Source organism: Rosa chinensis, chromosome 5 (assembly GCF_002994745.2).
Source record: "Rosa chinensis cultivar Old Blush chromosome 5, RchiOBHm-V2, whole genome shotgun sequence".
In the NCBI taxonomy this organism is placed as follows: domain Eukaryota; kingdom Viridiplantae; phylum Streptophyta; class Magnoliopsida; order Rosales; family Rosaceae; genus Rosa; species Rosa chinensis.
The window spans coordinates 46,720,104-46,744,083 of record NC_037092.1 but is presented as its reverse complement, the minus strand read 5'-3'; the positions used below and the strand labels follow the sequence as shown (position 1 = coordinate 46,744,083).

Sequence of the window (23,980 nt, the reverse complement as noted above, 5' to 3'; positions counted from 1 at the left end):
TCTTGTAGTTGGGGTTATATCTCTAGAGAGTGTAAGAAGGCTGGCCATTGTGTGACAAGAGCTGACACTATCTCTATCTTTCCCTACGTACTGGTGGATGATGCCGTCAGATTGGCTTATTCTAAATCTAGTTAATGAGTCATGGATTTGAGTGATTGTGTAATGGAGTGTGGTACTCTTCCTAACCGATTTGTGGTGGGTTTAATGAGGTCACTATATACTCCTTGATGTAGTCTTTTGACAATGAATGAATTCTCCTTTTGATAAAAAAAATATATAAAAAAAAAAATTCACTACAATAATCTCCTTAAATACAAAAAAATCATTTGAAAGCACCTCATCAATTCGAGTAAAACCAAAGATAGAACATGTATTACAAAAAACAATGCATTAGGAGAAAGTGACCCCTCCGGTCATCGGCCATCTCTGAGTAGTCACTTCGTGAGTTTGCCTCGGATGTTACTGTATAAAACGTCTCTTGATAGTTGCCTCGGTGTATAGGGACACTTCCTTAGATCTGGTTGGGCCTTCATCAAGTGGAACATTTCAAGCCCTAATAGTGCATAGGGTTCCGTTTCCAAAATAAGACAAAGGCTTTTCGTGTTATTCATTGCACTTATAATTGATAGTTTGGGCTTTGAAGTTCCTCTCCCTTGATTTTTCAAGCTCAAGTTCCAACACCTTCGGAAGCCCCTCTCGAGAACCTAAAATTATTGGCTCTAAAGGTTACTAGCCACTTTTTCAGCTCTTTAAGGTGGTGGAACCGCTATCGATTGTTGTGTGAGAAGGAAAGCATAAGCGGGTAAGACTTTTGACAATAGGTTTCAAGCCGCAAACTCCAATTCGATTCTCCTATAAATTCCTATGAGAATGCAACTGCATCAGATCTCGTGTCTCACTTCGAGCTGAAAACAACTAATGGACCCTCCAACTTTACCTACTAATGATTAGCATCATGGCCGACCCTTGGGTGTTAGAAACAAACCAAAAGCACCTATGATTGTTGGAACCAAAGGAGAGTCATTGAGTAGGCAACTAGATTTAATCTTTCTAATCACTTTCTCTGATTTTTAGCTAAGGAACCAAAATCCTACATTCAGGTGGAGATGAGAGTTAGGACAAGGAGTTAGTCGGCTACCAACTTGGTTTGGCTGCAATTGTGGTCACCCAAGTTTGATTTTTCACTAACACCAAACGCTTTTAGTGCTCGTGGAGTTTGGTTAGTAGGACTCAACTAACCCTAAACCCTAAAATTAGACTCAAGCTATTGAATCCCTATCGTTTCTACAAGCCTAGATTAATGTGCTGCACAAGTTGCAGCCTTGGAAGATAGGTTCATGTGACCGAGGTTTGTGTTCTTTCTTCTCTAGCGTACACAAACTTTGAAATAACTCGACAGCGCAGAGATTAAAGGGAGAATTACAAAAAGAAGACCGTGAATTTCACAGATCGAAAATTGGATTTTTTTTTATAAATTTTTTCTGCTAATAATAATAAAAACAAAAAAAAAAAATCCCGAAAGCTTTTAACCACGTCCAATGTGCGTGATGACGCGGCAGGCAAAGTGATGCGTTATCATGGAGGGCTTTCATGAAATAAAGCTTTAAAACCCGGGGGAGTATAGTAATTACGCAGGCGAGTTCTACGACACTTCGTTTTCCAATTCATTCCGAAACAAAAACAAAGACAGAGAAGAAGAAGGAGAAGAAGGACCTTTCTTTCTTCCTTTTTATTTATTTCAGATTTGGTGGGCGACCGGAGCTCCGACTTTCCTTGTTATCGAGACCCTTATTTTGTTGTGTTCCTCTCCCTATTTAACTCCCGGTACCCTTTTTCCCTTTACCCAAAATTCTCGAATCCGTCTCGGTTTGTTAGCGATCAAAGACCGCCAATTGCTTGGGAAGTCAAAATGTTCAACGGGATGAATATGATGGATCCGGAATTGATGAAACTCGCTCAGGAGCAGATGAGTCGGATGTCGCCGGCCGATTTCGCCAGGATGCAACAACAGGTCTCTTCTTCTTCTTCTTCTTCTTCAAAATTTCCATATTGTTTTCGTGATCGCATTTCTTGGGATTTATTTTTCTCAATTGATCATACGCTCTTAATGGTTTTACCTTTGAATTCCGTTCAACGGAGTTGGTTAGTTTGATTCATTGGTCTCTGAATTTCGATACTTTTAGTTTGTAATGTGTTTTTGACTTGAATTGCAGATGATGGCTAATCCAGAGTTGATGAAGATGGCATCAGAGAGCATGAAGAACATGAGGCCTGAAGATTTGAAAATGGCTGCAGAGCAACTGAAACACACACGCCCGGAAGAGATTGCTGAGATTGGGGATAAGATGGCTAGTGCGTCGCCTGAAGAGATAGCAGCTATGCATACACGTGTTGATGCCCAAGTCAGTTACAAATTGAATGCAGCTCAGATGCTCAAGAATCAGGTAATGCTGTAGCCAGTCTTAAGACCAAACAATCATCAAACTCTTCTTCGATTCTCCCCTTTTAATTTCTTCAGGAATGAATGAATTCCTTGTCTGAGCTAACGAGTGGCGTAGATGCTACATTATGGTTGGGAAGGAGTGGGCTGTGTGTTTGCTTATGTTAGGGTCAAGGTTTAAAAAGTTGCTGATATCTAAATGTACAGTTTCCATAAGTTCAGCAGAAGTCATAATGTAAGATAAACAAAGGTGTTTTATTGTACGCTTTTTATTGTAAGATAAACAAAGGTGTTTTAAGATAAACAAATTCTCCTGGTTTAACTGGGTGAAAAATCCAAGTGGACCACCGGAACAGGAATTAACCCACCTTAAAGACCTCGGTTAGGGTTGGTCTGGAAAGTCTAGATGGATAAACATTTTTGTTTCGTCTTTTAGGTTGCTCATGTTTTTTACTTGTGTGTTAATATGTTATGTCTTCTCATCTTTATCCTTTTGTGTATCAAATCTTCAGGGAAATGCACTTCACAGCCAGGGAAAGTTCAATGATGCCTTGCAGAAATACGTACTTGTAAGTGTAAATATAATAATCTTTTGTTCTTTATTCCCCCTTTTTATAGCTAAAGTATCATCTCTCTAACTAGTTATATTCTGTCTAAAATCTCAGGCAAAGACAAACTTGAATGGCCTTCCATCCTCTAAAGGAAGATCACTTCTGACGGCATGCTCACTCAACTTAATGTCATGTTACTTGAAAACAAGGCAGTATGATGAATGTATAAAAGAAGGTTCTGAGGTATATGAGGAAACCATTACTGTCTTTCGACTCAAATATTGCTATTTGATAATTAGGTGTCATTTATGATATTTATGTACGAAACTATAAATATATTAAGGGAATCATATCTTGTAGGAAGTTAACATAATGCTTCTCCATGTTATCCTATGCTAATGTAGTACCCTGCACGTGCTCACACACATATTCAACTGACATTGATCTTCATTATTAGTTCATTCTTCCTTGCTTGCAAGCTCCTAAGTTTGTCTAGCTTAACCATTGTATTCTATTACTTCAGGTACTGGCATATGATGCACAGAATGTGAAAGCTCTCTATCGGAGAGGTCAAGCATATAAAGAATTGGGTCAATTGGAAGTGAGTGTGTTTATATATTTGTGTCGTTTCTTAGCAGATATTTCTGAATTATCTTTTGATACATTTTTGGTCTTGGAATTCTATCAACACTTCCAAAATGCAGTGGACCATCCCCTTTAATGAAAATGATTAAATATTCACTTTGGAGTGCAGATTAGATAGACTTTTCGGAGTGTTAATAACAAGTTATTTCAGTTTACATAATTGTCTCTCTATCTCTTGCAATTATATGATTCTAATTTTTGCATCTCTTAGGATGCTGTCTCTGACCTGAGCACCGCACATGAAGTTTCCCCTGATGATGAAACTATTGCAGATGTTCTAAGGTAAAGTACCACTGTTTTCTTTTTCTTTAGATAGAGGAGATCATCGTGTATCTCCAAAATGTACTTAACTATGGTGCATATATATATTTGTTATATGAGGCATAGTTAAAACAAGCTGACTTAAGTATAGGATTGTTTAAGTGGTGACCCATTTCAATTTATTGTTCAATACTTGGATGGAGGTTTGTGACTGCAACCATGAATTCCCAAACTGGATGAAGGTGGGATTCAGCAGTAGGCTCACTTATCATTTCGATACACTTTACCTCTAGCACCTCTCTGTATATTGCCAAAAAGTGCCTACTGACATATTTGTCCATATGATTATTTATTCATGCTCTATTCTTAACTTATTTCTACCTATATCGTTTGCTATATTTTAGATATTAAGATCAAAGTTTACAAATGAGGGCTTAGTACGACTGGTCGGACCTTTGGTTAATTCCCTTGTGGTCCGGGGTTTGAACACCCTCATGGTTCCTACCTAGAGGAGGCCCTAGTTTTGAGACCATCACAGTGTCTGAGGTATGGGTAAAAAAAAAAAAAAAAGAATTAAGATTACTGATCGATGTTGACTCCCCTTCGTTTCAGCTTTTGTTAGAATCTGGTTGTAAGTTGTCACACAAATGACAGGTGATTATTTTGATATTCTAAATGATCATTTGTTGTCACAGGGATGCTAAGGAGAAATTGGGTACGGAGGGCAGTGTGTCTGCACCAAGAAGTATGTTGTTTTTCATCCTTTTATGTTATCTCTGAATTTTCAGAAAAAAAAAAAATGCATCAGATTTGAAATCTTTGGTAGAATATTGAATGTGGTTTATATTATAGGACTGGTAATTGAAGAAATAACTGAAGAAGTCGAGACTGTCTCTGCTGCCAACCATAAAAGCTCATCGACAGAGTATTCTATGGCAAAACCACAGGAAACGAGAGACATTGCCAAGACTCAAATTGCAGCCGACTCTGAGGTTCTGTCAAACAACTCAGAGCATTTGCAGGCTTTAAAAAATGACCCAGCAACTCTCAGGTTTGTGTTGGTTATTAAGGATTGATTTTAATTGATTTGTCACGTCCTTTTTTTTTTTTTTTTTTTCATTTGCTAAAAATTTAGAAATCTTAAAACTTGGACTTTTAAGTTTTAAATGCAAAAAAGAAAAAAGGAATTATACGGAGTCTAGTGGTAGTCAAATGTGACAAACTTTCTTTGTAGATTTGTTTACACCACAGATGTGTTTTGCATCCTGTATTCTGTGCACATGCTTATGCATGTATGTGTTCATGCACATCTGAGAGAGGAGGTGGGATGTGAAGTTGAGATAAGTTTGGTTTGATTTGCTTTAGGGTTTAGGAATGATGTTGTACAGAAATTAAATTATGTACTTGGACTTTTTATGGATAAATCCATTAAAGAAGTTGCTTTTACTTGATGTCTGACAAGATAAGAATTAAGCCTATGCTACTTGGTACAGTACCCAGCCGGGACTATCTGTTTCAGCAATTTTGCTTACTGAACTAAATTCCACTTAAGATATTGATGAATTTATTAATGTACTTTTTAATTTTGTTTTCATGAAAGCTCTTATGCTCTAGTCATGCATCTTTTGAATTCTCTACTCCTCTGTTAATATAATACTGGCGACTGAACCTGCATTTTCCGCGGTGAAGTTAGTGGGTAGTGGCCTTCTGCTTTCTGTTTATATCATACACATTTATCACTTTGTATATTTGTTGACTAGTTTTGGTATATTTTGTTGTAAAGGGTATTGGGAATCATATTTTGGTGAAGCCAGTGACCCCAAAAGAGGACCTGGCTATATAGATGAATTCATATAACATTATGCTTTTCTGCATGGTTTACAGATCATTCCAGAATTTTATCTCAAATGCTGATCCGGATACTCTTGCTGCTTTAAGTTCTGGAAAATCCGAGGAGGTTCCTGCTGACATGGTTAAGACTGCCTCAAGCATGATCAGCAAAATGTCACCGGAAGAACTGAAAAGAATGATTGAATTGGCAACCTCATTTGAGGGAGATAATCCATTGCTCAAGAAAGGTTCACCAAATCTGTCACCAGATATGTTGAAAACTGCATCTGATATGATGAATAAAATGCCACCAGAGGAACTTCAGAAAATGTTTGAAATGGCTTCAAAAGGGAAGGGCTTATCTTCAACACCAGCATCTAACTTGGACAATTTTAAACCTGGATCAGTTCCACCAAATTTGTCTCCGGATATGCTTAAAACTGCATCTGATATGATGAGCAAAATGCCCCCCGAAGAGCTTCAGAAAATGTTTGAAATGGCATCTTCTATGACAGGGAGAGACTCATCTCCAACACCAGCATCATTCAATGCTAACAGGCAAAGTTCATCGAGGTATTCAGAAAGCCGTGAAGCTGTGAATGTGGCTCGTGATGAAGGTGAAAGTAGCTCTCATGGAATATTGCCAAATGTGAGAAGTACTCCTCAATCGAGCTTCCCTGCCTCTGCTGTTGATTTTCAAGAACAAATGAGAAACCAAATGAAAGATCCTGCAATGCGGCAGGTTTGTTCAATTTTTGCACCAAAATATGAGTCATTTTTATTGTTGATTTATATGTCAAATCATTATACTTTATTTTGCATGTCCTTTCCTTTCAAAGTTTTCATGCATGCTCTTTTGATTTTCTTCCCGTTATTAACGTCTTCTTGTTAGAAATAGGGCATATACTATAGTTACCTCTGTCAAAATTACAACCTCAACTATAGAAGATCATAAACATCAGTAAACAATCAAGAAGGATATGCTTTGTAGGCAGTTCAATTAAATTTAAAATAAATATCACTAAATATGCTTAAGCCATGTCACTGGAGCTTGAAATTACTATAATTCTCTCTCTGCAATTTTTATATGGACCTTTTGTGTCCACACCTCTTTTTCCAGCAGCAGCTATAACATTTACGTGGTCCGAAATTGGACAAACCAGACATCCTGATGCTATTGTTTTAGATCTCCTCCATAACTCCATATTCGTGTTTTTACTAGAAGAGAATTTGTGCCTCAACTTTTGATCAATAATGGATTGATGCATGCTCATACATACCACCTCTTTTGCTTTAACTTTGTTGTATTTTCTGGCAGATGATGTCATCAATGATGAAGAATATGAGTCCAGACATGATGGCAAACATGAGTGAGCAATTTGGTTTGAATCTTTCTCGGGAAGATGCGGAAAAAGCTCATCAAGCAATGTCTTCTTTGTCACCAGAGTCCTTGGACAAAATGGTAACTTTCTACCCAATTGATTGACTCTAGGCTTCAATATGTTTGTTTCCTCTATACTTGTGAAGTTTGATAAAAGTCTCAATGTTCAACTATTCTTATTAGATCTTTATTATAGGATGTCACTTAATTTTCTTTTGGTTTGCTTATCATAATTTGCAAGACTAGTTCTGTTATTTTGGTAGATAGTAGTAATATACATAGACCTTTATTGCTATAGTTAGTTCTGAATCAGATTATTATCGTCGCCTCTCCCACTTGGAGGAAAAAAAAAAAAGGAAAAAGAATAGAGAACAGAAATCTTACGATATGATCAGGATAGTGACTGCTGTTGTTTTTTTTTTTTTTGGTGGTCTCTGAATAAGATTGCATATTCTATATAGAATTTCTCTTTCTTCAGAAAGTAGAACTTTAGTTCAGTTGTTCACTTTTCCATACCATCATAAGTCTTTCCACCTGATCTGGCAATTTTTGGGAATGGTATGCTGTGTAAGTGTATACATTGGTGAACCTTGGTCCATTTTTAGGAGAATGTGCATGTGTATATCCAAAAGGTTATACAGTTTTACAATTATTTAAGGAAAGGATGTGATTAAGCTTAAAATTTTTCGCGACTCAAGGGGGTTTTGTATCGTTGTATTGGCCTGTGCGGCTGTTATAACAAGATCTTCCTTTTATGGGTCAAATAATTTCTGGTCTGTTTCTTGGTTGAGTATCAGTTATATTCCTTTGTTATTAAATTGGATTTTGGTCACTATGTTTCAAGTATTTTCGGTTTTGGTAACTGCTGCCAAATTACCTTATTGCCATTAAAAATGGCACTGTAACTGCACGTGTAGGGAATTTTTTTCACTTTGCATTTGACCAAAAATTGCTAGAATTGAGTAGAGCTTCTTCATGTGCGACTCATGTTGTGATTTCAACTGTAAAATGAGATTTGGCATTATCTTTCAAGATTAAGAACACAGTGACTCAAAAGGCCATACTGGTAACACAGGAACTAAAATAGAAATAATACCATTACGTAAGAACCAAAGTAGATGCTACCTGTTCCTCAAATGTCTAGACTCGGTAACGGTAAGTGGTTGACACAAAGCACCTAGGATGGTGGCCGGTGTGGGAATATGTCCTAGTGCTGTATAAATATGAGCATGCACAATCTTAGACTAGTTTTTTCAATCTGTAAGAGAAATTCTATTTGAAAGCTTTCTGAGCTCTTGCCCCAGATTGTAGGGGAGACATTTTCATTTTATCTTTATCTCGGCATTTTTCTGATATTACTCCATCCTTTGTTGCAAATATGAATTTTTCTCTTGTATGACTTCTTGTTGCAGATGCAATGGATGGATAGGATTCAAAGAGGAGTGGAGGGTGCAAGGAAGACAAAGAATTGGCTGCTAGGGAAATCCGGTCTGGTGTTGGCAATAGTAATGCTCATTCTAGCAGTAATCCTTCGTCGCTTGGGCTACATTGGTGGTTAGATTGTGATTATGCTTATGGTCATGAAAGATCCAGTTAAAGTCCAAACCTCTAGCTAAGTCTTGTCAAAAGCGAATATGTCCCTGGAAATGCATCAGGGGAGATGCTGAGAAAAGGCGCAGAGGAAAGGAAGAAAAAGAATTTGGATTGAGGGGATGGTGAAGATGATACCCTCGATCTCTTTTTGTTCCTAGGTCGCTAGTTCTAGCAATTTTTTTATTTTTTTTCAAGACTTTTTGTAGTTGGGATACTGTAAAAAGAACATGCATTTGCAAGATAATTTTCATTACCGTGGTTGTGGGATTCAATTCCATATAGCTTGTGATAATGAACAATAATTTGTATCCTACTGGTTGATAAGTTGGGTCAATTGGTACGATAAAACAGCCGTATGGGAAACATAAGCAATATAGCTGATCTGAACTGGTGATGGAAATTTTTTACTGTTGTTTCTAGTGTTACCCTGTATTTTCCTTTGATGGTACCATTCGAAGCTTTCCCTCAAATGGTAAACATTGTCTAGTCTAACTGGACTAAATCTGGTCTACCCCAATTCCATATAATATTCTAGAAATTCGGTGGCGGCCAATTGGCCAATTATCTGATTTATTCGGTGGAGGGACAACCTCAAAGAAAACGATTAAAAATACTAGTGAGCTAATTTATGTGTGGCTTTACGGTGGATCTCAAATAATCGCTACAATCATCCACAACGTGACCAATCCTAATATGCACATCCATGTTCATACATATAGCTGGGACAATTGAAGCACAATTGCAATTGCTTTCTAGTATTCTACATCCATCTTAGCATAATCTTTGCCAGAGTTGTAGCCTGTTGGTTTAATGCTGTGGAGATCTCTAGTTCAATCCTCACTACCATCATAAGATGGCTGGACAGGGAAAAAAAAAAACAGAGGACTGCAGCCCGAATGGCAAGGACTAAATTGTAGACCAGGCTGACCAGCCATGCATGCTTCAGCTTCAGCTTCATCTTCAGTGTGGCTTGCGTTGGCATTCCTAGTACAAAACCAAGAGTTATAGGTCTGTTAGGGACCTAGGGTGATCAAGTGTAAACTGAGAGTGATATATGTTCATGCAATGCTTCAGCGGACTCTTCGAAGTACTTCAGGTAAGAGCATGTGCATTTGCATTGCATAAAGGTCAGCTTACATATATGCATACTGGGATTGCAATCTGTTATGCAATCCCTGTCTGGTCAGGTCGTCGGATTTTGTTCCGTCTATTTCATCTTTTGTGCGCATTCGTTAAGTGTATTATCTCAATTTGAGATAAAATCTCCTCATGGTTATTGCATATCTTTTTAAGGAAATCACTTTCCTATTAGGAGTCAATTAGGTTTTGGAGTCTTTATTGTCCAAGGTTATAGGGGGAGTCTGGACAATATATACAGCGAGAAAATGCATTCATTTTGTGACCTTTCGAGCGAATAGAATTGTTGCATCTATTGAGTCAAGTGTTTTTCATTTGTTTGTGAGAAACCTTGTGCTTCAAATTCGAGTCTATGAATTACTTGTTCCATGCTTAAGTAGATCATTGAGTCAAACACATTCATCATTCATTACATTCTTCACATCAAAGTACTCTCGAGGTCAGTTGGAGTCGTTGATGTACATGCATGGTTAAAAATCAAGGCCAGTACCTATCAATCAGTGAAGATAGTTCAAAGGTGGTGAAGATCTACGAGGACATGATCAGACAATCTACTAGGTGTGTCTAGTAAATTAGCTGAGGTCGGAGCTATTCATTATTGTAAAGAACTAGTATCTTTCCATTTAGTGAATTGATTTTTCACCAAGGTCTTAGAAAGTTAAGACCCGCATCTATTTCGTCATTTGGAAGTTTTTACCGTGCAAACAATTTTGGTCTCTTGGTTGTTGTGTGTTTTTGTTTATCGTTCGTTTTCATTTATTATCTCACTGCTGTATTAGGATTCATCTATTGTTTCAATCTTTAGCATTTTGAATTAAAGAAAAGTTGTGGTTTCGGTGAAAATAGCCAATTCTAGGCATATTTGTTTCATCCTAGTATTTTCAGCTCATCTCTCAGAATTACAATAATTAATACTTCCATTTCCGACGTTAACCCGGAAGGCCCCTTCCTCATTAGTTTCTAGTCAGCATTTCTTTTTTCTCAATGGCCTTCTCTTCCCTGTTTCTGCCTGAAACTTAACTGCCGGTAATCTTTGACCCAAACAGCCATGTTTTAGAGGATGAACACTTCCGCCCTTCCAGACCACATTAACAAGTTAAGCTGATCTTAGGTATGTGATGGCCATGAAAAACTGATCTTTCACAATCTGACCATCTCCAACAACTTCCTTATAATTTCTCTATTATAGGGAAGCAAAAATTAAAATCTAACAGATTCTATAATTCTTCCCTAAATCCTTCCCTAAAATTTTGCAAATTGCTGTAAATTTAGAGAATTTTGTTTTCTCTCTCATCTCTCTATTTTAAGAATAATTATAGAAAATCTGTTGGAGCAAAACAGCTAAATTTTTTCCTAAAATGAAGAAAAATCAAGACATGAGAAAACTGTTACAGTTGCTCTCATATATCTTGTAATTACGAGTTTCTGGAAACCTTTTGGTCCTATCACGTTGCGAGAGAAGTCAAACACCTAATAAATCAGTTTTATTATTGCATGATTACTTTGTTTGTGGAATTCACCACCGGAGTTTGGTGCCTAAATGGGTGCGCCTAAATAGACAAATGATATATTATATATAAATAGCCTTGACAATTATGATGAAGACATGAAAGGTACACCTCAGCTCCTTGTGTCTCGCCGTGTTGCCGGTAAAAGTATAATCACTTGGGCTATTGCCTTAAAAAAAAAAAAACAAAAAAACAAAAACAAATACATTATTGTTTTTGTTCTCTCTGCATTAAAATTTTCTTGGTTTCGTCACTTCGTGTTTACATTTTTGTGCCTAAATTAGCCTCTCTCTCTCTATGGCAAAAACATGGATTAAATAGTAACTGAAAGCGTTGCAATAATTTAGAGGGAGAAAGGAAGAGAGTCAGTCCTTGATGACCAAAATCGAACTGCTCAACCATTTTACATCACTGTACTTGTCTCTGCTAAACCCTAAAATCTCCACAAAGTATGAATTTTCCAACCCCTACGATGAATTTTACTAAACTGCCCCAAACTAAAATTCTCTAGTGTGTCCACGTGTATGAATTCTATTGCCCGACACGTATTCCACTCCTTTTCAGTTTCGTCTTCTCCCTCCTTCCCCCGCACTTCCTCTGGACTCTTCATGCCGCAGCAGACCATATATATTTGTATGTATCTCTCTACCCATATTCCAACTCAATCCTATCTATATTAACCAAGAAACAAAATCAATTAAATTTGAATTATATATATATATATATTTTCTCAGAGCCCAGCAGAGAGAGAGAGAGCCATTGATTCGTTCTTTCCTAACCGTCAACCCCGTCCGTTTCGGTTCTAAACACCTGTAATCTCTATCTCTCTCTCTCTCTCTCTCTCTCTCTCATACAAAACCCATTCCTTCATTTCGGTTTTGGGTTTGGGTTTGGGTTCACCTTCTTTCTTTCTTTCTGGGAAAAAGTTTTTCCCCATGAAACAGGATGACGATGAATCCAATCAATTCCAATCATCTCCATCCCCCACTCTCTCCATTCTACACCTCTGATTTCCATTCCCATTTCCAATCTCAAGCGAGCTAATAATCTCTCTCTGCCTGTCACTGTGTTTGTCTCTGTCTCGTCCATATTAATTTGACTCGGGCCGTGATGACCCGGAAAGCTCTGCTGGAATCGCCACCCACAATGAAGCGGCGCGTGGGGGAGGTGGCGGGAGGGGCGGCGGCCGAGTGCGCGGCGGTGTGCTGCTGCTGCCCCTGCAGCATGATGAACCTGCTCGTCTTGGCCTTCTACAAGCTCCCTCGGGGCCTCTGCAGGAAGGCTTCGGCCAAGATCAAGAAGAAGCGCCGCTGCAAGAAGGGCCTGTTGCCCCGCCCCAGGCCCACTGGCGACGGCGACTTTAAGACGACGGTCAGCGGCGGCGTGCACGATGATGATTGTGACAAGAAGAAGAACGACGACGCGGAATCCGATGGGGCTGCCTTCGAGAAGGAGATGTGGGACCGGTTTTACGGCAACGGTTTTTGGAGGAGCGCCTCGTCTAACAACAAAGAAACGTGATGTCGTTTTAGTCTCCCTCTGGCTCCACACCCTTCATCCGACATGTCGTTTCCTGGATTTCCTGTCCTTTTGGTTTTTTTGGCGCATTTTGTTCTGTGCATGCCTGGAGATATGATTGGGTTTTGACCAAAGAAAGGAAGAAGATATGATTGGGTTGTGACCACGTTAGTTCGGCTAAATCATCCGCCGGTAATTGGGATAGTGTAACCAAAACAATGTACTGAATGTAATGCAAAATCGGCATCACAGTTTTCTTGTGTGGATTTGAGATTATTGACATATGATTGGTGTTATGGGCTGCGATTATGAACCAATAAACAAAGTGAAAATATTTGTGACATCAAAATGTATTCCTAAACCCATACATATAAACTCGAAGAAAAAGAAAAAGGGGACAAGAATTTTAGGGCACTATTCTAAAAATCGCTCTAGTCAGCTGCGTCTGGGCATGCCGAGTTTTTTTTTTGGGTCAAATACTTAGAAGTAACTTTTTATTCCTAAGTATGAATAACTCCTTCCCCATGTTTTAGTTTTTTGTTATAATTATACACAATATCATGAAATCCTCTATGTACAGTCGGTTTAGATGATGCAATAATCTGGATTGTCACATCATAACTCTCAAAAACTTCACAAGAATGGCTTCTCTATCCGAGTCAGCTTCATTTGGTGGCCATACCTCTTGCTCGATTCCTTGGACTTTGTTTCAGTTTCATTGTCTTCCTCTACCTCCCCCTCTAGCTCATTATCATCCTGATTGAGGTAACTATAATACTTCTGCAATTCTTTTGGAAGCTTTCCTCACCTCAATTGTAGTTTCTAACATGAGAAAGGTGGAGTTCATCGAGTGTGAACATGCAAGCACACACACTTTCTTCCAAGATATCCTTTTCAACACACGACTTGAGATCATCTAATCTCAATGGTGAAGATCTAACATACTTTACTGTATTTCTAATGTTCGTCACTAACCTATCTAAGATATTCAAACCTGATCTCACAATTAGGTTTAGAATATGTAATATGACAGGACCCACTCTAGATTTCACCATGTAATCCTAAGTGGCCCTGCGAAGCTCACCTTAGGAGAAATTCCACTGAAAATTTAGCAAAATATCTCCTAAAAATGGACTACCCAAACTGGTAAAACCAATTCAACACTACTACTATATAAATCCAAGCTCCAACTGCTGGAGCCTATCTGCTCCTATAATAACAACTAACTCCAACCAAAATACATATGACTCATTGCCCTTAAATCTTGATTATCAAATTTTGGTACAAAACAAGTAATTGTTAGCCAAATAGCCACCCTCAAGTATAATGGGTACAAGTAATAGTATAGAGATTTAAGAAAAGTTGTCGAACCCACGAGGATTGGATTCCCTTCATTAGCTAGGGTGTTAACCTAAGGAGAGCTAGAATACGAAAATGTATAATCACAAACCTAAATTCACAAGGAAATCTAGGCTCATGGTGAGCATGTCCATTGTGGTGGTAGTGAAATTGTTTGTTGGATAGAGTGGTGAACTGGTCTACACAAATTAGTGTATCAATTTAAAACCCTATTAATGTAGTAAGAATAAGTAGGGATCGTTCTCAACCGGGGATTAGGGCCTAATTAATTCCTGAAAAATAAAACGTTAGCAAAACAAATTAAACAATATATATATATATATATATACACACACACACATTATTTAAGAAAATACAAGAAAGAGGTTTAAGATTTATTTTCTTATTTAACAACTAAGTAAATATATACATATGACACTTCAAAACCAGAATCAAGTAGAAATATATGAATGGAACGAAATTAGATAGAATTAACTACTATTAACACATTGGCAAAGTTTCAAATATCAAATCACGAATCAAAATATATCCAAGCATAGAATCAATCAAGAACAAAGATGAACGCATACAAAGTTTTTTTTACTTCCCTTAATTAAATTAACTAGATGAACGCACCATATTTAACCCTATTAATCATGTAATCACTAGTGGTAGCTAATCACTAACAAAAATACTTTCAATGCATTAAGAATCATGGAAGTTTGATCAATTCAAGTCAAGAACATAAGTTAGAACGCTAATCAAGCATGCAAGACTCATTGTTAATTTACCTAATTAATTTTAGGTTTTCCACCGAAATTATTAAAGCTTAGAACGCTACCACCTTAATATGGATTCAATTACATGTTCATTAACCTCAGTATGCATCCAAAGATCAATTAACACATAACAATTGGGATTTAAGCTCGAAATTAACAAACATGCAAGACATATAGAAATCGCAATTCTTCAATTTAAAAACCTAAAACCTAAAACATGCTTCATAATATTCGAAAATTACATATCTAAAATCAATCTTTCATTATCACAAGAAATCGCAAAACATAAAACCAAAATAGAAAACAAAATTGCAATTCATAGAGAAACCGAAATTGTTTTACAATCCAAAACCGAAAACATAAAGTTGTGTTCATGGTTACACTTTTTGATCTTTAAGGGCGCAAGAAGCTTCAAAAGGTGGTGGAATGGATGAGAGCTACGGCAAGGATGCTTGAATGGATGAATGAATGCTTCACGGCCTTGAACTTTGGATTTCTTGGTGTTGCCGAAACTTCGAGGAGAAAGGGGAGTGTTTGTGGCTTTTGACTCTGAATTTTGTGGTGAGTAGAAGAGCTTCATCTCAATATAAGTCGACTAAGATTCCTTTTCCTGGTAGAACTGGGAAAACTTCATTTCTCTATTTCTTATCATTTCTGCCCAAATAACTCCTTGCCTTCTATTTCCAGACTCAAAACTACCTAAAAACACAAAAAAAGTTAGAAATGACATTGTTAAGGAAATAATCAAGCAAAATGTAGAGAGAAATGCTCTAAAAAAATAGTAGAAATTAGTCTCAACATGAACCAAATTAAAATAAATGCTCAAATGTAAACTAAACTACTCTAAACTAAACTAGTATATAATGGATGAAGTTAGGGGTTAGATTGTCTACCACTAACCTCCCTTACAAGTATTGAAGTTCAAATACAAGTGATGCTATTCTAATTTTCCAATCACCCTCTTTGCATCCTGATAAGACTACAAAGGTTTAAACTCCTTTCATGTTATCAATTCTAACCAGATAAGTTTAGAATTAACTACCTAAAAACAAATCCAATTACCAATTAAGTCTCAATTCATTGTTCCTAGATGCAAAAAGCTTTGAGTTTACATAATCATGCAATCAAACCAATCCTAGATCTAGGTGATTTTAACTCACAATCTTCATATGCACATAGATGATGCTATCATGCTATCAATGCTCAAGGTTAACTACTCCCTAAACAATTTTTCATGAGATGACAAACACAACACATTCAAAGTAATTAAGTTTGAATGAATGCATTCATTTCTTAAATTAGCATATGAAGATGAAAATCACAAATAACTTCAAATGTAAATTAAAACATCAATTCATACAAGATTGGCTAGGGCTTTCAACCCTAGCCCCAACAAAGTACTACTCACTCATAATTACATATACTAACTTCATAATCAAATTAAACATCAAAATATAATAGGTTTTTTGCACCAACAGTGTCTGGACACTCGGGTGACTGACAATATGATACCCGAACTTTAAAAGTTATCAAAGTGATACCCAGACTCAATTTTTCGTATCAACGTCATACCTGCGGTCATTTTCTTTAACGTCTCCGTCAATTATGACCATGTGCCACGCACGTGACTTCTTGAAGGAGGGCAAAACTAACTTTTACACATATTTCGACCCTAACCTCGATCAAAACTTGAAATCCCTCCAAAACAACACAGTTAAACACAAAAAGGAACCAAACTGATTCCCAAACTTTGGCTCCCAAACCAAAAATTCGATAAAAGTGAAAGAAACTATCCAAAAAGGATTCGATTGGATTTGATTCCTGACCAAAGGTGACGATGGCAAAGATGTGGAGGTTTTTTGGAGAATCTGGCCCCAGACGCAAAGATAGTAAGTTCCTTTTCTTCTTTGATTTAGAATACATGGTTAAAGGCAAACGATCCAAAACCAAAAACGTCACTTTCAGAGACTGTGTTTAGCATTAGGGTAACCCAGATTAGGGTTTTGATTAAGATGAAATAGTATTTTAGGGTTTAGGGATTTGGGACTGAAATTTTAAATTTTCAGTGGGAGTGGTCCATGTATTGAAAATTAATATTGTCTTTGTCATTTAGTTGTTTTGGATTGGATTTGGGTTGTTTAAATTTTCAGAAACAATTTTATAATGGTTTCGATTATGGGTACCAAATTGTATATTGGATTTAAGCGTTTTGTAAACGAATTGGTTTTTCTAGGTTTACGGTTGCGATGTATGCAACCCAGGTCATACATAGGAGGATTAATGGTGTTCTTACCCATTTTCAGTTCCAGAAGATCTATACATCATGGTGGTTACTTTGACAAGCTGCCGGATGGTACGAAGAAGTATAGGGTGGCTAGGTTCAATAAGGATGGTGGGAAGATTTGGCTAGATGGGTTGGATCCTGACATGATTGCATGGACAGAGTTCGGGAATATAGCCTGGGATCTTGGGTGCAGGGAGAATCCCATTTCATACTACTTCAAGATTCCAAGGACTTCTTGCAATGAGGGTTGGGTGCCAATTGGGAATGATGCAGATGTGTTGGAGATGGTTAAATTGATTCCACTTAAGACTAGGCAAATTAGTGTGTACATAACTGGTGGAGGGAGGAGGAGGAAAGCAGAGGCTGAAGCTGATGACTTGGTGCCAACTGACCCAGATTGGGAGAATCCCTTGAATAGGGTGATTGGTGAAGAAAGAAAAAGAATGAAGCATGAAAGAAACCTATTTGGGAGTCAGTTAAATAGGGAGAGTGATGTAGGTGGCAGTTCAAAGGGAGTAAATAGGGTTGGTGTAGATGTTAATGCACATGGAGGGAGGGTTAGGCATGAAGGAGGGCCAGCTGATATTATAAATTTGGATTTAGATAGTGATGTGGATGTGGGGGAGGATATGCACAAGCAAAGTCAAGGCATTTTTGGAGGGCTTAGTGACTTGGTCCCTTACTTGTTTGCTTCACAATGCGAGGTGAGGAAGGGAGGTAATGACAAAACTGGGCAAGAGCAGAATGAAACTCACCAACAATAGGAGGATGACTTAGGGGTATTTAGTGGATTCTACAATGCATTTGTCAAAAGGCCTAGACCAAAGCATATCGCTAAGAGGCCTAAGCAGTATGCTTTAGCTGTTCAAGAGGCAATCAGGGCATCTGAGGAGGCTTTGAAAAGATCTGAAGAAGAGGCTTTGAAGGCATCTGTTAAAGAGCCAGAACAGGTTTCTGCAGGCCAAACAAGACCTGAGGTTGAGCAAGTTGTTGAATAGGCTGCAGCCCAAACTATACCAGAAGTTGGGCCAACTGTTGAAGAGGGTGCAGCCCTAAAAAAACCAGAAGTTGGGCCAACTGTTGAAGAGACTGCGACCCAAACAAGACCAGATGTTGGGCCAACTGTTGAAGAGGCTGCAGACCAAACAATACTAGATGTTGAGGCACCTACACCAAGTGTTAAAGAGAAGAGGCTAAGTGTTGAAGCTGCTGACATGAATGAACCAAGTGTTGGGCCTAGAGAAAAAGGGAAGAAAGCAGACAATGTGAGAAAGGGTGTGAGAACAGAGGGTCAAGACAAGGGGAAGAGAGATAAAGGGAAGAAGGCTGCTAGTGAAACAGCAGCCAAGAAGAGTATATCTCAGCTCAGGTCTAATGGGAGACAAAAGAAGCAGCCAAGGTACAATACTATAAAGAAGGGCAACAAGGGATATGAGGAGGTAGATAGTGATGATTCAAGCTCGGATGGTTAAGATTTTTATGTGGCCAGTGAATATGACCAAGAAGATTCTGAGGACGACCAAAAGTTTGAAGAAAATGTGTCAAATCCCGAAAATGTGTAAGAATTTGAAGAGATGGGATTCATAGGAGATTGTAGTGATGATGGGGTTGAAACAGATGAAGAGTTGGGGAGTTTGAAGGGATCTGAGACAGAGGAGGAGAAGATGGAAATCCTCTCCCTATAACAGCTTGGAGAGGCATAAAGCTCAAGTCTTGGAACAGAATGGTAGATCTTAAGAACCCTAGGTTTGTGGTTGGTTTGTGTTTCCCAAATTCGGAGCAGTTGAAGGAGGCAATCAGGGAGTATGGTCTGGTAAACAGAAGAGGAATTTGGTTTCAGAAAAACACAGTCAAGAAGATTGAAGTTAAATGTCAGTGGGGATGTGATTTTTGGTTGTATGCTAGTGGGATAGCTGACCTTAGGCCCAACACACTTGTCATCAAGACTCTCAAATGTGAGCACAAGAGTTCACATATTCAGTCCAGTCACCACCTAAACTACAATAAGGTTGCTAAGGAGGCACAACAAGACCTCTTGGTTGATGAAGATTGGGGCAGAAAAGGGATCCAGAACCACATCCAGAAGAAGTTCAATTTGGATGTGAATGTGCAGACCATCTCAAGGGGAAAGAACAAATCCAAAATGATGAATGAGGGACACTATGTTGAGCAGTACAACAAGCTGGCCAACTATAAGAAGGAATTACTGAGAAACAACCCAGGTTCAACATTGGAGATCAAGACCGAAATGGTTGGGGACGTGAGGAGGTTTCACAGAATGTATGTGTGCTTGGTAGCTTGCAAGAAGGGCTGGATGGATGGCTGCAGGCTTTTAATTGGGTTGGATTGGTGTCATATTAAGGGCCACCACCTGGGCCAACTGTTATGTGTTGTTGGGATAGATGCAAACAATGGGATATTCCCCATTGCCTATGCAATAGCTAAGGTTGAGAACACTGATTCATGGAGGTGCTTTTTGAGGTACCTCATGTGGGATTTGAGGATTGAGAGGGATTCAACCTACACCTTCATAACAGACAAGCAGAAAGGATTGGGGATTGCAATAGCAAAGTTGTTTCCTAATGCTGAACACAGGCACTGTGTTAGGCATATGTACAACAACTTCAAAGCAAAGCATCTAGGAGAAGGCCTGAAACAGCTAGTTTGGGATGCAGCAAGATCAAGTACAAAAGTGTGGTTCAAAAGGCATATGGATGAGATGCAGCAGCTGGATCCACAAGCATGGCAGTGGTTTCAAGATAAGAATCCAGCTCAATGGAGTAGAGCATACTTCAGAGAAGATGGGAGGTGTGATATATTGCTGAATAACCTCTGTGAGTCATTTAATGCAGCTATTATTCCTGCTAGGGATAAGCCAATATTGACTATGCTTGAGAAGATAAGGATGGACTTGATGGTTACGATGGCTAATAGAAGAGTTGCAGTTCAGGGTTGGAAAGATATGGTTGGCTCTAGGATTAAGAAGATTATGGATAAGGTGGCAGAGAGAACTTCATGTTATAGAGCATGGAGTAGTGGTGAATTTGAGTTTCAAATTACTGGAGGGGGAGATAATGGCAGCAAACATGCTGTGGACTTGAGGCTTCACACATGTACATGTAGGAGGTGGCAATTGAGTGGCATACCTTGTGGTCATGCCATATGTGCCATTAGAAGCAAGAAAGCAGAACCTGCCCTATTTTGTGATGACTACTTGATGCCTTCTAGTTAGTTATATGGAGGCATACATTCCCTTTATCCATCCTATTGCAGGTGAGGATGATTGGGAAGTTGTGGATTACCCCATTGCACCTCCCCCATACAAGAAGCAAGCTGGAAGGCCTAGAATGACCAGATTTAAGGAACCGGGTGAGAATAAGCAGGCACTACCAGCCCCTAACCCAACAAACACAACAAGGATGCCTAGAACATACACCAAGATGACCTGCCAGGTCTGCTTCCAAAAAGGGCACAACCGGTTAGGCTGCCCAATCACTAAGGCAAAAAATGCTGCAGCAGCAACGCAATCAGTGAGTCATTTAAGTCATTTAAATTGTTGGTTTTTTTACAATCACACTTCATCAAATTAATGTTGTTTCCATTGTAGGGGGAAGGTAGTTCTAATGGTGCCCAGCAAACTAGAAAGAGGCAAAGAAGGCAGCAGGTTAAGCTTATAACCTTGTCATTTTGTTGGTTTTTGTGGTTGTTGTTGTGATCTATTGGTTGTGGTTAAGCTTGTGCTCCATTTGGTATGCTCCAGTTTGTGATACGTTGCTTATGGTTAAAGTTGTGCCCCATTTGGTTTGGAACTAGTTTGTCACCTGTTTGTTATGGTAAAGGTTGTGGATTTATGCTAGTGATCTATTGATTGTGGTTGTGATGGATATGTTTGTGATTTTTACATGTAGGCACCAAAAGTTTCAGCTTCAAAGGGTAACACCAGCTTGAAAGATCAGCTCATTAAGTCTAGGAAGGCTTGGAAGAAGCGAAAGACCATTGAGGGCAGCCAAGGTGTCAGTGCAGGGCCTTCTAGTTCACAAACAAGACATGCACCTCCAACACAAAGTAGCCAAAACCCAGCAGCAAAAAAGGCACAACAGAAAGGTCAAACTGAATCTGAATGGGCAGCATTTTAAGCCATGTTGACATGAACCAATCCAGTTTTTGTTTCATATATGATATGTTCAATGATGTTAAGAACAGTTGCTGTAATTGCTCTCTTTTGAAGACATTTTCTTGAACAATTTGTTGGTTTATAGAGCAATCAATGTATGTTGACTTGTTGGGTTTGATATTGTCATTTTTTTAACCTTTATATCCATGCATCAAAACAGATACATTTGCTTTTGATATGGTACATCTCTTTGAATTATGTTTTTGTAGCCATCTGAAGTGATATACATCTTGGTCAAATTTGGAGGGAAGAGTTCATAGATTTGACAATTTTGGAGGGAAAAACAACCCAGGTCTTGGTCAACTTAATGTGTTTTGGAGGGAAGAAGTTGTGTTTCTCATGTTATAAAACTAATTGAGGGCAAATCAGACTTTTTAGCCTTATTTAACGAGTCACGTGCGTGGCATATGCTGAATTTGACGGAGACATGACAGAAGTTGACAGTAGGTATGCCAGAGATACGAAAAATTGAGTCTGGGTGTCACTTTGATAACTTTTAAAGTTCGGGTATCATATTGTCAGTCACCCGAGTGTTCAGACACTGTTGGTGCAAAAAACTCAAATATAATCTAGAGTAAAAGGGATAGAGTTGGCTTAGTGGTGTGTCGGATGTTCCCTAAGCTCATGTCTTGGTAGTGATGGTGGTGGTGGTGATTCCCACTCCTTACTCTTAAAGATTTGATGATAAAAGATAGTGAAACTTGTATTATGTAATGTGTGAATATGTGGAGTAGATGGAAAAAATGATGGTAGAAAAGAGAGTGGAGAAATGATATAGTAGTGGTGGTGTTAATGGAGGTAGAGGATAAGAAATGGTGGTGGTGGTGATGGAAGAGATAGAGTAGTATGAATAGTATGATTTTGGATTTTGAGAGATAGAGATGGAGGTTTTCTGGTGGAGATGGAGAGAAAGAAGATGTAATGGGGTGGTATGAGTGATGCCTATTTCTTGTGAGAAGAGATGCTTAAATAGATGAAGATAGAGGTGTGAAAATGATGATGAGAAACCAAGATAGCAGCTCATGCATTGTAAGAAGCATGGAAGTGGAGTATGAGAGACGTAATAGATCCCAAAAAAAGGAAAAAGGGTATGAAAAAATGGAGTAAAAAGAGAGAAGTAATGATGAGCTATTAAAGAGAGTAGAGTAGAAAAATATGGCTAAGGGAGAAGAGAGAAGCAGCTAGCTCTCTTTATTGTGCATGGGAAACATAAAAATGAAGAGTGTTGGAGTGATTTTGGGTCACCAAAGTCAAGGTGATAAGCATAGGAGAGAAAGTGCATACGGATGCCTATTATCCAAAAGATAATTTGATGGATTAATCTTGCCATAATCTTGTAGGATTCTTCTAGGACTCTCCTTGATAATTGCAGTATCATATACCTTCCAAAATACACAAGAAATCTGCCCAAAGAAGATTCTCAGCCAATTGCCATATTTTGGCTAGGATACATTTTATTTCTCTAAAGCTTCCTTTTTGGACAATTATTAACTTGATATTGCCGTGATTCTTGATGGTTCTTGACTTATCCATGATATATGACGTCATATCTTCAAGAATGATCAATAACCTTCTAAAAAAACTCCAAGTAAGTGATCTCCCAAAAAGCTTCGTGAAAAGCTTACAATTTCTACCTTATCGAGAAGCCTATTTTGCCCTGGATTTCCTGCTGTCTCGATAATGATTATAAACAGTTTTTTAGCTCATGTTGAAGTAAAACATCATATCTTTAAGGAATGATGGCCCTTTCTGTAAAGTTGCCGTTGGAAGAATGCAACAAACGCTCTCCAAAACTGTTCCAAAAAAGCTGATTATGAAACTGCAGTTTTTAACTTTGCAACAACTGTTTTGCATAACGATTTTCGCGGACTTCCCTTGTAATTTCCAGCCAAAGGAGTGATCAAAATTAGTCCTTTGCAAATGGTCCATGGCTTCATTGCTCCATTTAAACTCCTATTTTTTTGGGATTGCTTCACGAAGTACTTGTGCCGCCAGTGGTAGTGTATGGAAAATTCGCCGAAATTTCATTTTTCTTCTTCTCTTGTCAAGATTTTCTACAAAACATGGAATTAGATTAGTCAACACTAAATTGGATTTTTAGAACAAGTAATTTTCATGTTTTAGGGCACAAATATATATATATATATATATATATATATATATATGAATTATGATCCAACAGTAATACTGATCAGCATAATATATTTCAAGGATTAAATTCTACTTACTACCCTGTACTTTCAAGGGTTTATCAGTTCAGTCCCTACACATTTAATTTAATCAGAAAAGTCCTCGCACTCTCCAATTTCACCAAACCGATCCATTCCGTCACTATTCCGTCAATTTTCTCTGTTAAGATGCAGGCGTGGCACCTTTTCACAATGAAATTTCCAAAATACCCATACAAGTATAAACACAAACTCTCCTTCTTCTCATTCCTTCCCTCGTTCAATTCTTAACTAGCTTCCCAAGATCGATCTGATTCATTCAGCCCACGCACACAATGATGGATCCGAATCTGCCACCGTAGGATCCAAGTCC

General features: G+C 38.2%; 4 protein-coding genes across 4 annotated transcripts; all 4 read left to right on the top strand.

Moving 5' to 3' along the window:
• Positions 1 to 1,648: 1,648 nt before the first annotated feature.
• LOC112164750 (outer envelope protein 61) lies at positions 1,649 to 9,108 on the top strand. Its single transcript, XM_024301043.2, has 11 exons — positions 1,649 to 2,011; positions 2,214 to 2,444; positions 2,953 to 3,009; positions 3,106 to 3,234; positions 3,515 to 3,592; positions 3,848 to 3,918; positions 4,593 to 4,642; positions 4,750 to 4,948; positions 5,782 to 6,469; positions 7,046 to 7,189; positions 8,521 to 9,108. The coding sequence occupies exons 1-11, from the start codon at positions 1,910 to 1,912 to the stop codon at positions 8,665 to 8,667; spliced, it is 1,896 nt and encodes a 631-aa protein (XP_024156811.1). The 5' UTR covers positions 1,649 to 1,909; the 3' UTR covers positions 8,668 to 9,108.
• Positions 9,109 to 12,014: 2,906 nt separating this feature from the next.
• Positions 12,015 to 13,146, top strand: LOC112202508. Its single transcript, XM_024343513.2, has one exon. The coding sequence runs from the start codon at positions 12,457 to 12,459 to the stop codon at positions 12,865 to 12,867; it is 411 nt and encodes a 136-aa protein (XP_024199281.1). The 5' UTR covers positions 12,015 to 12,456; the 3' UTR covers positions 12,868 to 13,146.
• Positions 13,147 to 18,988: 5,842 nt separating this feature from the next.
• Positions 18,989 to 20,497, top strand: LOC121049219. The gene has a single exon (XM_040505884.1). The coding sequence runs from the start codon at positions 18,989 to 18,991 to the stop codon at positions 20,495 to 20,497; it is 1,509 nt and encodes a 502-aa protein (XP_040361818.1).
• A 1-nt stretch (position 20,498) lies between these two features.
• On the top strand, positions 20,499 to 21,503 carry LOC112203942. The gene is made up of 3 exons (XM_040519667.1): positions 20,499 to 20,795; positions 20,873 to 20,929; positions 21,174 to 21,503. Exons 1-3 carry the CDS (start codon positions 20,502 to 20,504, stop codon positions 21,399 to 21,401), a joined length of 579 nt encoding a protein of 192 aa, XP_040375601.1. The 5' UTR covers positions 20,499 to 20,501; the 3' UTR covers positions 21,402 to 21,503.
• Positions 21,504 to 23,980: the final 2,477 nt, after the last annotated feature.